Raw genomic sequence first — 12,829 nt, forward strand, 5'->3', positions numbered from 1 at the left:
GTTTCAGAAAGGCGGGGCATAGAGGAGAAACAATAATGTACAGTATGTGGAAAATAATGTTTTTTTAACCTTAAACCGCATAAACATTTCATTACACCAAATACACAAAATAATGTTTCATCATATGACCCCTTTAAAATGTACTATAATGCTAAAAATATTATCAGTAAACACTAATGCAATATTTAGGGCTCTCTGGTTTTGTATTATATGACACCATATCATATGACTGCTGCTCAAATTTTAGTTTAGGCAAATTACAATAACTTTCTGATGTACTGGAAATGGGTTTTGACCTTCAATAGTTTCGATGGGATTTAGTATTCACCTTTAGACTTCCTTTATTTCCTTTTTCCAAAAATGAAATCTCAGCAAACAGAGTCTTGGGTGGAATACATTGGATTTAAACGACTTTATTAAACCCCTAAATCTTGAGCTGACCTACCATCATTCAGGAGAGGGCTGTCTGACGTTTCCAAACCAAAGGGTCAGAAAATCCTCTCAGCTCTATGAGACATGTCACACTCCCCTAATCCACTCATTTCTCACAGGAACCAGTTTCCTAACGGTAAACCAGTGCTCTCTCTTGCTGCCTTTCAAACGAGCCTCTCACATAACCACATTCAGCCATACAAGTACGCCTACAAGCAAGGATAAAATATAATTTAAGTGCTCAGATGAATCAAAATGAAAGGTGGACGTTGATTTTTATGTCTGTAATGTCTGTTAAACTACTTTAAGGTTTGCTAAACCACTGTTTAATATGGCTCTGTTTATGCTGACACAAAGTCTGCTGTTAACGTTCAGGAGACATGGTTGACTCCGGAGTGATATTCTCAGTGTGGTTAAATACCTTATATTTAAAAGTGTTTTTCCAAAAGAAAAAAAAAACATTGCATTTTAGATTTCCATGCTTCGTGTTCTTCAAACACATCTTCAACATTCATATCTGAGGTATGGCAGTGTGTAATGTTTCCTTCAAGTAGGCTACATATTTAGGAGTACACTAGAATAATGTTAGAATATGTTTGTCGTCTAAATGAGGTCTGCACATGTATATCCATTAGCCAACAATTTTACCATGGTATTATAGTTTCTTCAAAAATACTATAGTTACCAAAATGATTAGAACTGTACTGTTGAGTAAGCTTTCATCGTCTTTTTTCAGTGACAGTGGTGGAAAATATGATTTTATTGTAAACTCTCGTGAACTCCTCATATGCACGTCACTGGACAGATCGCGTGGGTGTGTTTGAAGCACGCATTATGCGCCCCGGTCGCGTGCAGTTCAACAACTTTTCTGCCTACTTCTCCCTTCATTTAAATGTTCAAAGGAGACACATTAAATACAGTTTGTTATGGCATTGAGGGCAAGACCACATGTTTTCTTAGGAATTTTTGCAGTTATTCAGATTAAATTTACCTTACAGGAATTGCCATCCAGTGGTAAGTGATTATTTATTTATTTATTTATTTATCTTTTTTGCCATTTTTTTTCATTCAGTCGTCAAAATACGCAATAAGTGTTACCTATACTTATTTAAGAGTTATTTACTTTCATAATTTATGAATTTAAACGTTTAAATCTCACTACCTGCAAACTGAGGTAAAGTAGCCAAGAACTCCTAATACTGTAAAATGCTCATGTTCATTTTTCACTTAAAACTTTTTTAAATTTATTTTGTGGCTTTTAATACTGCTTAGGTCTACGATTTTATTGTTGATTGTGTATTGTTTTTATTTTGTATGATGGCTTTTATAAAGCACCAAAATGTGTTGTCTGTAAGTGTTATTCAAAAATAAATTAAATGAAATGTTCCATACCTTGTGTTCATAACTCATATAGACCACCTATATATTTGTAGCCGTTAAAAAATATAGTAAAAGCATTTTATCATAGAACATATGCGTTCAAGTCATTGACTGACTATGAATTGGATTTTAATACACTTTTAAGATCAAGACAAAAATAGTGTCACTGACCCATAAATCATCTAAGAGGCATTGGCACGCATTATTATTAATTAGAACAGAAAGATTATTGCTTGACTTTGTCATGAAGAAGCAGTCTAATTGTAATGAGTATTAATAATTTTAAGGTTTTTTTTTTGTTTGTTTTTTACTCAAGCACCTACCCATGCATGCAGAAGATTTTTTGGCCCATGCACGCTCACTGTACTCTGCGGTCTCTGTCACGATGTTGAAAATAAATGCGATAGACCATGAGGGCATATCACATACTTACAATGCCAGACAGGAAAAGAACAGCACAGCACGTTGTGCTTGAGATATACATGATCTCAAGTTTTTATTGGATTTATTTGATTTTATTTCTCACATTAGCATCAGCTTACTCTGGAGATATAGGTACAGTATAGAAGCAACGTTGGCAGAATTCAAATGAGAAGGACACAGCAAACAGAAACTCTGTGTTACCCCAGTCAAAACACTGTCCTGGCCTCACACTCCCCCATCCAGTGCTATGAGGAATTCTGAGCATGTTTCACTCTCTCCTGTGAAAGAAGTACTTTGGACAGAAGCTTGTCACTGCAGGATGTGAGGAACTGTGTTTATTTGCATAAAAGGTCATTTTCATCCATAGTTGCACAGCTCCTAAAAGTTATTATCAATGTTACATTCTTTAGTTCTCCAAAGAGCTGAATGTGTATTGTATTTTATGTGAACTTCTTTGTGATTTAGAGAGCAATTCACATGCATGTAGGTTATCAATGATTCAGTGATTGTTGTGTAGCAACACAGACAATGCAAGCATACTGTATAATTAATCTTTATTCATCAGGGGTCTCCTGCTTTACCTTTGAAGGGCTTTCCAAGCAAGAGAGTGCTGGTGTAAACCTCAAGCTTTACAATAAAAGATGGAGAAGACCAGTGGATGAGATCAGTCAGAACCAGGATCTGGAACGTTATAAAGAGCATGGCAAATTGGATTCAGAGCGCTTTCCAGAAGTTGTGACAAATGAGACTCATGATAACTTATCCATTAAGGTGAACAGTCAAGAATGTATTAACTCATATTTATAAAATACTCTCTCATGTGTACATTTGTAAGTAATGTGTATATTTGTTCATCAGAGAGATATGGACCATATCTACTACACATCCAAATTCTATGGGCCCACAGATAGTCCAGACAGGGATTTGTGGGTAAATATTGAGCAAATGGACATGGGAAGAGTTCATGGAATTCTTTCCAACACACATCGGCAAACTTTGGTACGATCATACAATCACCAACAAAGTTTCTTAAAAGTATTTTTTATTTTTTTTTGTAATTGTTAATCATTTTTGTGCACACAATTTAGTGGGGTTTTCTTTGTCTTTATAGAGAGTGAATCTATCCTTCGATTTCCCTTTCTACGGACATTCATTAAGGGAAATACATGTAGCTACAGGGGGTGAGTGATATATATTTGACCTTTAAGCATTATTTGAAATAGAAAAAAACATACATTTCTTTACTGTCACTTTTGATCAATGTGCGCATCCTTGCTGAATAAAATTATTAATTTCTTATTAAAAACACAGAAGTGCATATTTTAAATATATTCAATTTCTATTCAGGTTTCATCTACACTGGAGATGTTATCCACAAAATGTTGACTGCTACTCAGTACATCGCTCCTCTCATGGCTAATTTTGACCTGAGCATCTCACAGAATTCCACAGTCATTTACTGTGATAATGGTAAAATGAGACAGACTGAAATTTGAACGTGCCCTGATTTATTTGCATTGTTGTGTTATGTTTGAATGGCTGTATTATGAATCTACTTTCTGTAGGCACAGCACTTGTTGTGCAGTGGGACCGTGTGTATCTCCACGATGCGTCTCATCTCGGCAGTTTTACCTTCCAGGCAGCTTTATACAAGGATGGCAGAATCACCTTTGCATATAAAGAGGTTGGTTTTTTTAGATACTTTTGGGTTTTACAGCTGCCATCACTGTTTTGTAGATGAAGCAAGGTTTGATTGTATAATCTCATCTGCTTTTAGGTTCCCATTGACATTAGCAAAATCAACTCAGTGAATCATCCTGTGAAAGTCGGGCTCTCTGATGCATTTGTGGTTCTTCATAAGATTGAACAGCTTCCCAGTAAGTACTGTAACTCTTCTTGAAAGGGAAAATAATATTTCTATTTTTTAATTAATTCTGCCTTCACCAGTGTTATTTTAGTATTTACAGTATATATTATTATATAATTTATTAGTATTTTGAATGCGCTTTTTGAAAAATCTTTTTGTTATCATTTCAATTTTACTTTTATTAATTTTGTATGCTCATGTCATTTTTTATTAAAATGTTTTTTTTCAATATTTCTATTTAGCTTTATTTTTGCTTCAGTTTTAGCTTTAGTAATTATAGTACTTCAACTTTTATTTTATTTCAGTTTTATTTAAAATAATGAAAACAATTTGCATCATTTGTTTTAATTATCAATAATGATACCAGCCTTCCGTTATATTGTTGTTGTTTTTTTTCATGACAGATGTTAGAAGAAGAACAATATATGAATATCATCGGGTAGAGCTTTTAAAATCCAAGATCGCAAACATCACTGCTGTTGAGATGCTTCCTCTACCAAGTGAGTCCAAACTGCTGACAGAACTAGATTCAAATAGCTCTGCATAGATCTCTAATTAATATCTTTCTTTAGTACTGAGACCAATTTAACTTTGTGTTTAAAAGGCCCTGTAACTGTTGTTTTCCATGACTGGACTTGAGTGTACTTAATCACTTTTTGTAAGAAGTACCCACGTCTTTCACACATCTCTATTAAAATGTTGCTCCTCCTGCTGTCAGCCTGCCTTCAGTTCTCCAGCTGTGAGACGTGTGTTACGGCTCAGATCGGCTTCAACTGTAGCTGGTGCAGTCGCCTGCAGAGGTACACACTTGAATAGTCAAATAGATTAAGTGCAGTGTGCTTCAACTTTAAGGCTAGGGACTCAACTGCTGCAAATAACGTTTCTCCTGCAGATGTTCCAGTGGTTTTGACCAGTATCGTCAGGACTGGGTTGACAGTGGGTGCTTAATTGAGGTGAATAGATACAGTATATCCTCCACTTTCATCTTTTTGACTCATTCCTCTTTTCCACTATCTCCCATTTTTACTAACTTTATATAGTTGTATTTTAAGACAAAGAGACAGAGCTGTGACAGAAAGCAGTCTGTCATTAGAAGCAGCACTCCGGCGGTGCAGACAGGAGTGACGGAAGTGTCTATAACTACAACAACATCACCCACATCAGCCTCCTCAGTCACCACCAAACTCACCAGCACACCCTTATTCATAAGAAACCTTCCCACCAGCATTCTCGCTGACGGTATGTATCAGTCTTACTATGTCCTGCAGATCATTGAGAGGATATGTTTTATTTTTTTTCATTATATATCTCACTTTCAAATGAGGTCTCCAAATGAGACCAATTATAAGAGCCCTAAAAACCAAGATAAAATTGACACCTGCACAACATTTTCTCCTTAGTCCATAACCTTTTACAACATGACACTTAATCCATAATGAAAATCTGACCTTTCATCTGCAGAATAAACTTCCAGTTTTTGTATGTTTAACATGAAAAACTTTTGGTTTCTGTGCTGCATGTTACTTTGAAATTAAAATTCTGTCAAATTCTGTTATCATTTACTACTCTACCCTCATGTCGTTCCAAATTTGACTTTCTTTCATCTTTGAAACATATAATAAGATATTTCTAAGAATGTTGGTAACCAATATGTTTTGGTGCTCCAATTTATTTGGGTGAAAAAAATATCAAAATACTTTCTATGATACCTGACCTTCTAAAATACCTTTTATGTTCCACAGAAGAAAGGAAGTGACAAAGGTTTGGAATGACATAAGGGAAAGTAAAATATGACAAAATTTAATTTATCTCATTAAGTCTTTGCCCTAGCAACCACACAGATACCATAGCAACTAGGGGTATATCAAGAAACAAACATGACGGTTCGGTACGTACCTCGGTTTTGACGTCACATTTCGGTATGGTTTCAGTACAGCTAGGGGAAAAATTAAACATAAAATTGCTTTTTTTATTATTAAACTGGTTTTCTGAACAAATTGCTCTTTCTTTAAAGGGGTCATACGATGTTGCTAAAAAGAACATTATTTTGTGTATTTGGTGTAATGAAATGTGTTTATGTGGTTTAAGGTTCATTATAATTAAAATTTTCCAAGGGATAAAAATCTACCTCAGCTTATGCTCTAAATAGTGAGCCCTTTTACATTAGGCTACTTATAAGGTTACCAAACTGAAATTGAATTACTATTTATTTTTAAATATAATTATCAACACTTAACTTGTATGCATTAAAATGTAAAAATATAAAATTTCTATTTGTTGTTGAAATATATTTACACAGTGGCTGTCATAACTGTTTCATAATAGATTTATTTAAACATACTTTAAAGGGGTCATATGATGCTGCTAAAAAGAACATTATTTTGTGTATTTGGTGTAGTGAAATGAATACATGTGGCATGAGATGTTCATTCATGTTTATTTTGGGTTACAACTAGTACTAAAAAGGAAGGGATGATGAAGCTCATTCGCGTGTGAGGCATTTATTCAGCAAACTGTCACGCCACATCAAAGAGCATCAAAATGGCATTTATTGTTTACATTTCCTGAAAGAAATTGACAATTTGAAAGATGAGACTTTGTTTCTTATTAAAAGTAACAATAAAACTGGAAGTTTCCCATGAAGTTTCACTCGTGCAGTGGTTAAAACAATGCTGTATTTGTTCGGTACACGTATACATACCGAACATTTTCAGTAAGGGTCTTTTGTAACGAACCAATAGCAACCTATTAGCAACCATGTAGAAAACCCCGGAACCCACTGACATTGTGGCATTTGGGCAAGTGCAATTCACATATCTTTTTCAGAAAATGTAAAAATCTGGTTATAATTGTTGTTCTTTACAGGCAAGTGTAAATATCCTCTTCTGTTCTCTTTCAGACTCTCAGATGGACATTATAGAGAAGCAAACAGAGGAGCAGATGCAGATTGGTCTGCTCATAGGAATCCTCATCACTATGGTCCTCATGGTGGTTGCTGTGTTGGCCACTATATACATGTACTATCATCCCACCTCCAGCGCCAGTCTCTTCTTCATAGAGGTGAACTTCATAACTAAAGCATATACAGCTAATGGAAGTGAACAAAGATATTTTTAAACATTTTTAGCACATTAATATACACTACCTTTCAAAAGTTCTGAATTTTATTCTTGATATCTAGAGACGACCAACACACTGGCCTGCCATGGAATTTCGACGGGGATCAGGACACCCGTCATATGCAGAGGTAGAGGCCACGGGACAGGATAAAGAAGGATTCATTGTGATGGACCCTAGAGGCAGTTTTCTTGTGGAAGACAGGAGAGAGAGCTTGTTTCTGACGGACCAGAGGGAAGGATTTATTGTGGCTGACCAAAGAGAACGTTTCCTTATCATGGAACGCCGCTAAGGTTGTAATGAAATTAACTAATTTGTAAGGGAATTAATTATTATTATTTCATTCAGGTTTTGAGAGGACTAGGATCTGAAGATTCGAATTCAACCTGATTAGAACTGTAACGGAGGGATGAAAGAAAAAGAACAAACAAACGGAGTAGAGGACAGGATAGTAATTGGCTGCTTCCAATTTTCTTGTAAGAGAAAAGTTTTTTTTTCTTTTGTAAAGGCTAATTAAATTAGAATTTCAGGTTAGAAGTGGTATTTTCTGGTTAGAATTTAATGATGTTATCATTAAAATTGATGAGAGTAATTAAAAATGACTATTAATCAATCAATATCTTGAAGCAGATTCCATCGTTCCTTTGTGTGATGTTCGCAAATGCCTTACAAGGTTTATGAATTAGCTCCTCTGTTTTTGAGAGGAAGTTGCACTGGATGCTGGGATGAATGTGGTATTTGTTTGACCTTGTAACAGCAAGTGCTTAAAATGTGAGTGATCTATTGCACCATTACACCAAAGTGCAATGTAAACAATGTGGACACATAAATGTTTTTTCCAACAGTGAAGCTAGTGGAATTGCAGCGCTCAGGGAAAACCTTCACACCTGAGCTTTTATTTAATTTCTCTCCAGAGGCCCAATTTAAACCACGGTCTGATAATGTTCCTGAGAGTCCCCTTGTTGGTGTCTCTCTTCTAACCAGATGGGTCATTAAAGCCTGTGTATTGCAAACACCTCACAGAACGTCCTGTGTAAAACATGGAAGTTATATTTTTGCTATAAATAATACCTTTATACTCCAAATTCATGTGGATAATGTTAAGGTACAGTTATAGAAGAATCTTAAAAACTTTCATAGTTCTTTAAAATATTCTTGATTCAAATATTTTGCAGTGTATCAGAGAAACACTGAGATACCATTGAAGAGTTGATCTAACACACACACTCTATACAAATAGCACTACCTGAACACACATCCAAGGTAATCTCATGAATTGCAATAGTAACCGTACATGCCTCAGTTAATGTCCTTATAATATCTGTGCTTTGTATTTGTAATATGTAGTTTGATTTGTATATTTGAAATTTTTCAAACAGAAATATAGATCTCAACAACTGAAATGTTATATTGATGATTTCAGTAAACGAATACCATAAATTGTTCAGGTCATGTAATCAGAACAACTCAATTCAACAACAGTAACAACAAAAATCTGTGTACAAAAATGTACTATAATTGAAATATAGTCAAACAAAAAATCCATTAATTTACACAGATCATTTACACTTTATAATAAATCAATGTCTTTACAATAGTTTGTAAATGTCTCTATCAAATCTAACAACATAAATTTATATTATCAGCACATATAAATTTACATTTCTGCCATATGTACATCAATTTGACAGTCACCACTGGTAAGCTACTAAATATATTGTAGAAACTTAATTTTCTGTAAAGCTGATTTGCAACGATTTGTATTGTGAAAAGCGCTATACAAATAAACTTGAATTGAATTGAATATAAATTTCTGCATGATAGGTGACACATGGCTAGAATAATCTACTCTAAATCTGACAGCTAAATCAATCAGAAAGATTAATCCAGGAAATATTTGGTCAGGCATTCGAATTAATCTATATAAGGGATAGTTTACCATCTCTTTCATCTGTGGAATATAAAATAAAGATTTTGAGAAATGCTTTAAATGTCATAATAAAACTGTTTGGTTTTCAACACTGAGTGAGTAAATAATGGCAGAATATTCATGTTTGGGTGAACTATCCCATTACTTCCTTTTACAAGATGTATTTTTAATTAAAAGCTAAATTTAATGATGAGCTTGATTCACAGTAATGGTCAAATATGCCAAAACAAAGCTCCACATCATAGTATAATTTGACATTATTTTAGTTTATTATTTATTATGAAGGGAGAGAGGTAATAAAGCAATAAAGCAAGAGTTATTTGTTTGTGTAAAATGGCATCAATGCATGAGCGATACATCAGTTTATTTGAATCTGTCTGCCAGAGCTTGAGTCCATAAAATCTTATCTATGAGCCATGAGCTTCAAGGCACATGTGATCAGTGGCCTTTTTAAGTTTGTAGTTATTTAACTTTGTGATGATGCTTGCTGATGTATCCCACTATCCTCTTTATGCTTCTTTATCTGAAATTTACAGGAGATTCAAATAAGTTTCAGCAACAGATGTATGTTTTGAACTATTTTAGACCTTTGATTAATGCAATGGAAATAAATGAAGCCCATGTAAAGATGATGGGTATAATTTCTGCAGCATTTTAAAATAAAACAATTACACATTCAGACCTGCCAACCTTTGAAAAATTTTTTGAGTACCAATTTTTTGAGTGATATGGGGTGATACCGGGGGTCATATAGCCTATTCCTACATTACTTGACGCTCCTTGATGGCTAATGTCAAAATCGTAATTGCACAATGTGCAAAATGCTAGACTTCATGTTAAATATTTTTCATAGGTTAGTACTCCGAGTCTGCACTCTGTTTGTGATATTCCTGTTATACAGTATTTTAGAGTAAACAGTAGGAATGCAACAATACAGTTAGCCCAAGGTTCAATAAATACCTCCGTTTTTTAAACACAGTTTTCAGTTTGGTTCTGATGGTTTGGCACAACAGAGTTCTTTTTAGCGATTTTAAATGTTATTTAAAAAAACAAACTCCAGTACATTGTTGTACACTGTAGAAAAACATGGATTATCACATGTCTACCTTAAATTTATTTTGAGAGAAGTATTATTTTTATAGATTGGCCATTATTTAGTGCTATGAACACATGTAATGTCTGTTTCATTCATACTGGATACATATGCATCACCGAAGAAATAGAGCTTACGACTCCAGGAAATACCATACACGTGTTTCCTTGTCTCAGCGCACGACTCACGGACACACAAACAGAGCCAGTTTGGAGAGAAATAAAAAAAAACAAAAAAACACGGAAAACGCTCTTATTGGTTTAACTCATCTTTTTCTGTTGCTTGTTTACTGCGCGTGGACAGGTCACCGGGTTTTTGCGTAGTTTAGAGTGACAAATTGTACCAGCGTACTTTAAGGTCAAAATGCGTACCCGCTACGCAAAATGCGTACAGGTTGGCAGGTCTGCACATTTCACCTATAATTACACAGATAACATTTTTAAAAAAAATATGTCAGTTGTCAGTATTGATTATGAGTAGCTCTTACCTTGTTTTGGAGGTGCTGGCAGTCGCCTCCTCAGTTTCCGAGATGAGCCAATGGTTTGTGTCTAAAACAAAAGTATTACGACAGTTATAGTCATAATAAGTCACATGGGCATGTAGGAATAGGTGTATGAATATTACTAAAAATATGAAGACAACACCTTGGTAAATTGGGTCTGTGGAGTTACATTAAGACCTGCATTTTTCAGAGCAGCAATTCTTGAGGAAATGTCTAAAACCTAGAAAAAAAAGCACAGATCAAAGCAAAAAGATATGAAAATGACTGTTTTTATTGTGAACAGCAAGGCTTTGCAGAGAGACTGTTATATGAAATGTTATTGGCAGTTTTGGGACACCATGGTTAGTATGTTTGCATAATTCTATACAGTATGTGTAGTATACAGTATATACAGGTCTATATAGTATGTACTGTATATAGGAAATCTACATTATTTGAGTGTTATTTTAATATTATTTTTATATTCTTGTAGTGTTTATCAATATTTTAAATTCGTTTTATCCTTATATTTTGAGTTTTCATTTTAATTTTAGTTAAAGTTTAGCAATTTTGTTGTTTGTCATTTATTTAGTTGTTGTTTTTTCTATTTCTATTAAGCTTTAATTTATTTTATTTCAGTTTCAGTTGGTAATTATGGTACTTGTTTTTTTTTTATTTCAGTTCTACTGTCCGTTTAAGTTTTTCTAACACCTATTTCAAATGCCCGTTTGTGTTTTTCATCTATTATTTATATTTCATTTAATTTTAGTTTGTTTTAGTCATTTTGTTAAGTGCTTTTGTCATTTTTATTAGTTTGTTTTTTTAATTTCTCTATGTTCTTTCTTTCTTTTTATTTTAGCTTTTGTTTCAGTTAGTTTCCAAAGCAACATTTCTAATTTCCATTTAATCTTATATTTTTATTTATTTTAGCTTTTTTTTTTTTTTTCCAAATAACGAAAACAATTTAAATAAAGTAAACAAAAACATTTGTTATGTTGCTCATTAATTCAAGTGTAACTGCATGAGAGAGCTATGAGATGCTGCAGCTGAGATTCAGAAAAAGAGAGATAGAGCACAGCGTCCAGGCCGAACACACCTGGAGCTCAGACTGCTGCACCTGGGCTGCTGCAGAGGCCACCTGGTCCTCCAGATGAGCGAGCTCTCCTTCAGTGGTGGATCCACTGATGCAGCGCGCACACTCCTCCAGATCCCGCAGTTCAGCCTCAAGCCCATACACTGTCCCTGCCGCTACATACACCTGCACACAGTGAAATGAATTCGAATAAATTGAGAAGCAGCTCATAAATGCCCAGTGGCGTGAGAAATGCTCATCTCAGGAAGAATCCGTACATTTTCCTCCAGTCTGCCGAGCTGCTCGTCCAGTCTTCTGGCCTCGTCAGGGGGAATGATCGAGACGTCACTGTGGTCTGACTGGCATCGTCCATTTCCCATAGATCCGTGAATCAGATCCTCAGTAGCGTTCAGTACTTTTAGCACCTCTGTGGTGATGCTGCGCAGTGATGCTGCCGAGTACTTCTATTCATGGTAAATACACAGAGGAAGGTACTGTAACGTTACACAATAACATTCACATTCATTTAAATGGAAATGAATGGGGCATGGGGCAAGTCTAGTGTGACCACACCTACATTAGCAAAATTATTAATACTGATTTAATGAATACAGTTAACATTTAAATTAGGGCTGCACGATTAATCGCATGTGATATTTAATGCGCATATTGTCAGAAAGCCGGTTCTGTAATCAGCGGTAAATCTCCATCACCTGCGTGCTTTCACATTGAGCAGCATTAACATGCGCGTTAAATATTGCATGCGATTAATCGTGCAGCCCTAATTTAAATACTTTTTTGGATGGACCATCTGCATGCCACATATTTTATGTAGGCTATACATCTAAAACAGGCTTAGAAACTGAATCAATTATTTATGGATGCCCATTACCAACCACATAAGAAGAAAAATAATGCTTTGTTAAATCTTAATTAGTTCATAAAAAGTCACAATTAAAAGATAAAAAGTCAATTATGAGATTTAAAAAATGTGACCCTGAACCACAAAACCAGTCTTAAGTCGCTTGGGTATA

At 34.7% G+C, this 12,829-nt stretch overlaps 2 protein-coding genes across 6 annotated transcripts in view; one reads left to right on the forward strand and one right to left on the reverse strand.

Annotated features, from left to right (window-relative positions):
• Nucleotides 1–1,358: 1,358 nt before the first annotated feature.
• plxdc2a (plexin domain containing 2a) lies at nt 1,359–8,595 on the forward strand. The gene is made up of 14 exons (XM_016482927.1): nt 1,359–1,446; nt 2,801–3,006; nt 3,094–3,234; nt 3,347–3,416; nt 3,583–3,705; nt 3,801–3,919; nt 4,013–4,112; nt 4,507–4,602; nt 4,821–4,902; nt 4,995–5,055; nt 5,155–5,341; nt 7,002–7,162; nt 7,284–7,512; nt 7,893–8,595. The coding sequence occupies exons 1-13, from the start codon at nt 1,359–1,361 to the stop codon at nt 7,509–7,511; spliced, it is 1,662 nt and encodes a 553-aa protein (XP_016338413.1). The 3' UTR covers nt 7,512; nt 7,893–8,595.
• Nucleotides 8,596–9,000: 405 nt separating this feature from the next.
• LOC107686056 (rab effector MyRIP-like) overlaps nt 9,001–12,829 on the reverse strand; it is a 17,015-nt gene continuing 13,186 nt past the window's right edge. For 3 of the 5 annotated variants that reach the window (XM_016482891.1, XM_016482894.1, XM_016482890.1), the window contains 5 exons: nt 12,074–12,259; nt 11,820–11,981; nt 10,887–10,964; nt 10,730–10,790; nt 9,001–9,170 (listed from right to left, as the gene is read on the reverse strand). In XM_016482891.1, the coding sequence (XP_016338377.1) occupies nt 9,139–9,170; nt 10,730–10,790; nt 10,887–10,964; nt 11,820–11,981; nt 12,074–12,259 (519 nt within the window). In that variant the 3' untranslated portion in view covers nt 9,001–9,138. Of the gene's footprint in view, nt 9,171–9,318; nt 9,673–10,729; nt 10,791–10,886; nt 10,965–11,819; nt 11,982–12,073; nt 12,260–12,829 lie in introns of those variants that run through there. The other 2 variants (XM_016482893.1, XM_016482892.1) reach the window with 2 other exon arrangements.

This window comes from Sinocyclocheilus anshuiensis, unplaced genomic scaffold (assembly GCF_001515605.1).
Source record: "Sinocyclocheilus anshuiensis isolate Anshui unplaced genomic scaffold, SAMN03320099.WGS_v1.1 scaffold930, whole genome shotgun sequence".
NCBI lineage: Eukaryota > Metazoa > Chordata > Actinopteri > Cypriniformes > Cyprinidae > Sinocyclocheilus > Sinocyclocheilus anshuiensis.

Excerpts from the sequence above, each read along its gene's own strand:
- plxdc2a (XM_016482927.1), top strand. The coding sequence starts at position 1,359 with ATGGCATTGAGGGCAAGACCACATGTTTTCTTAGGAATTTTTGCAGTT. Across the intron at positions 1,447-2,800 it reads ACAGGAATTGCCATCCAGTG|GGGTCTCCTGCTTTACCTTT; the intron begins GTAAGTGATTAT and ends TTTATTCATCAG. Across the intron at positions 4,903-4,994 it reads TGGTGCAGTCGCCTGCAGAG|ATGTTCCAGTGGTTTTGACC; the intron begins GTACACACTTGA and ends TTTCTCCTGCAG.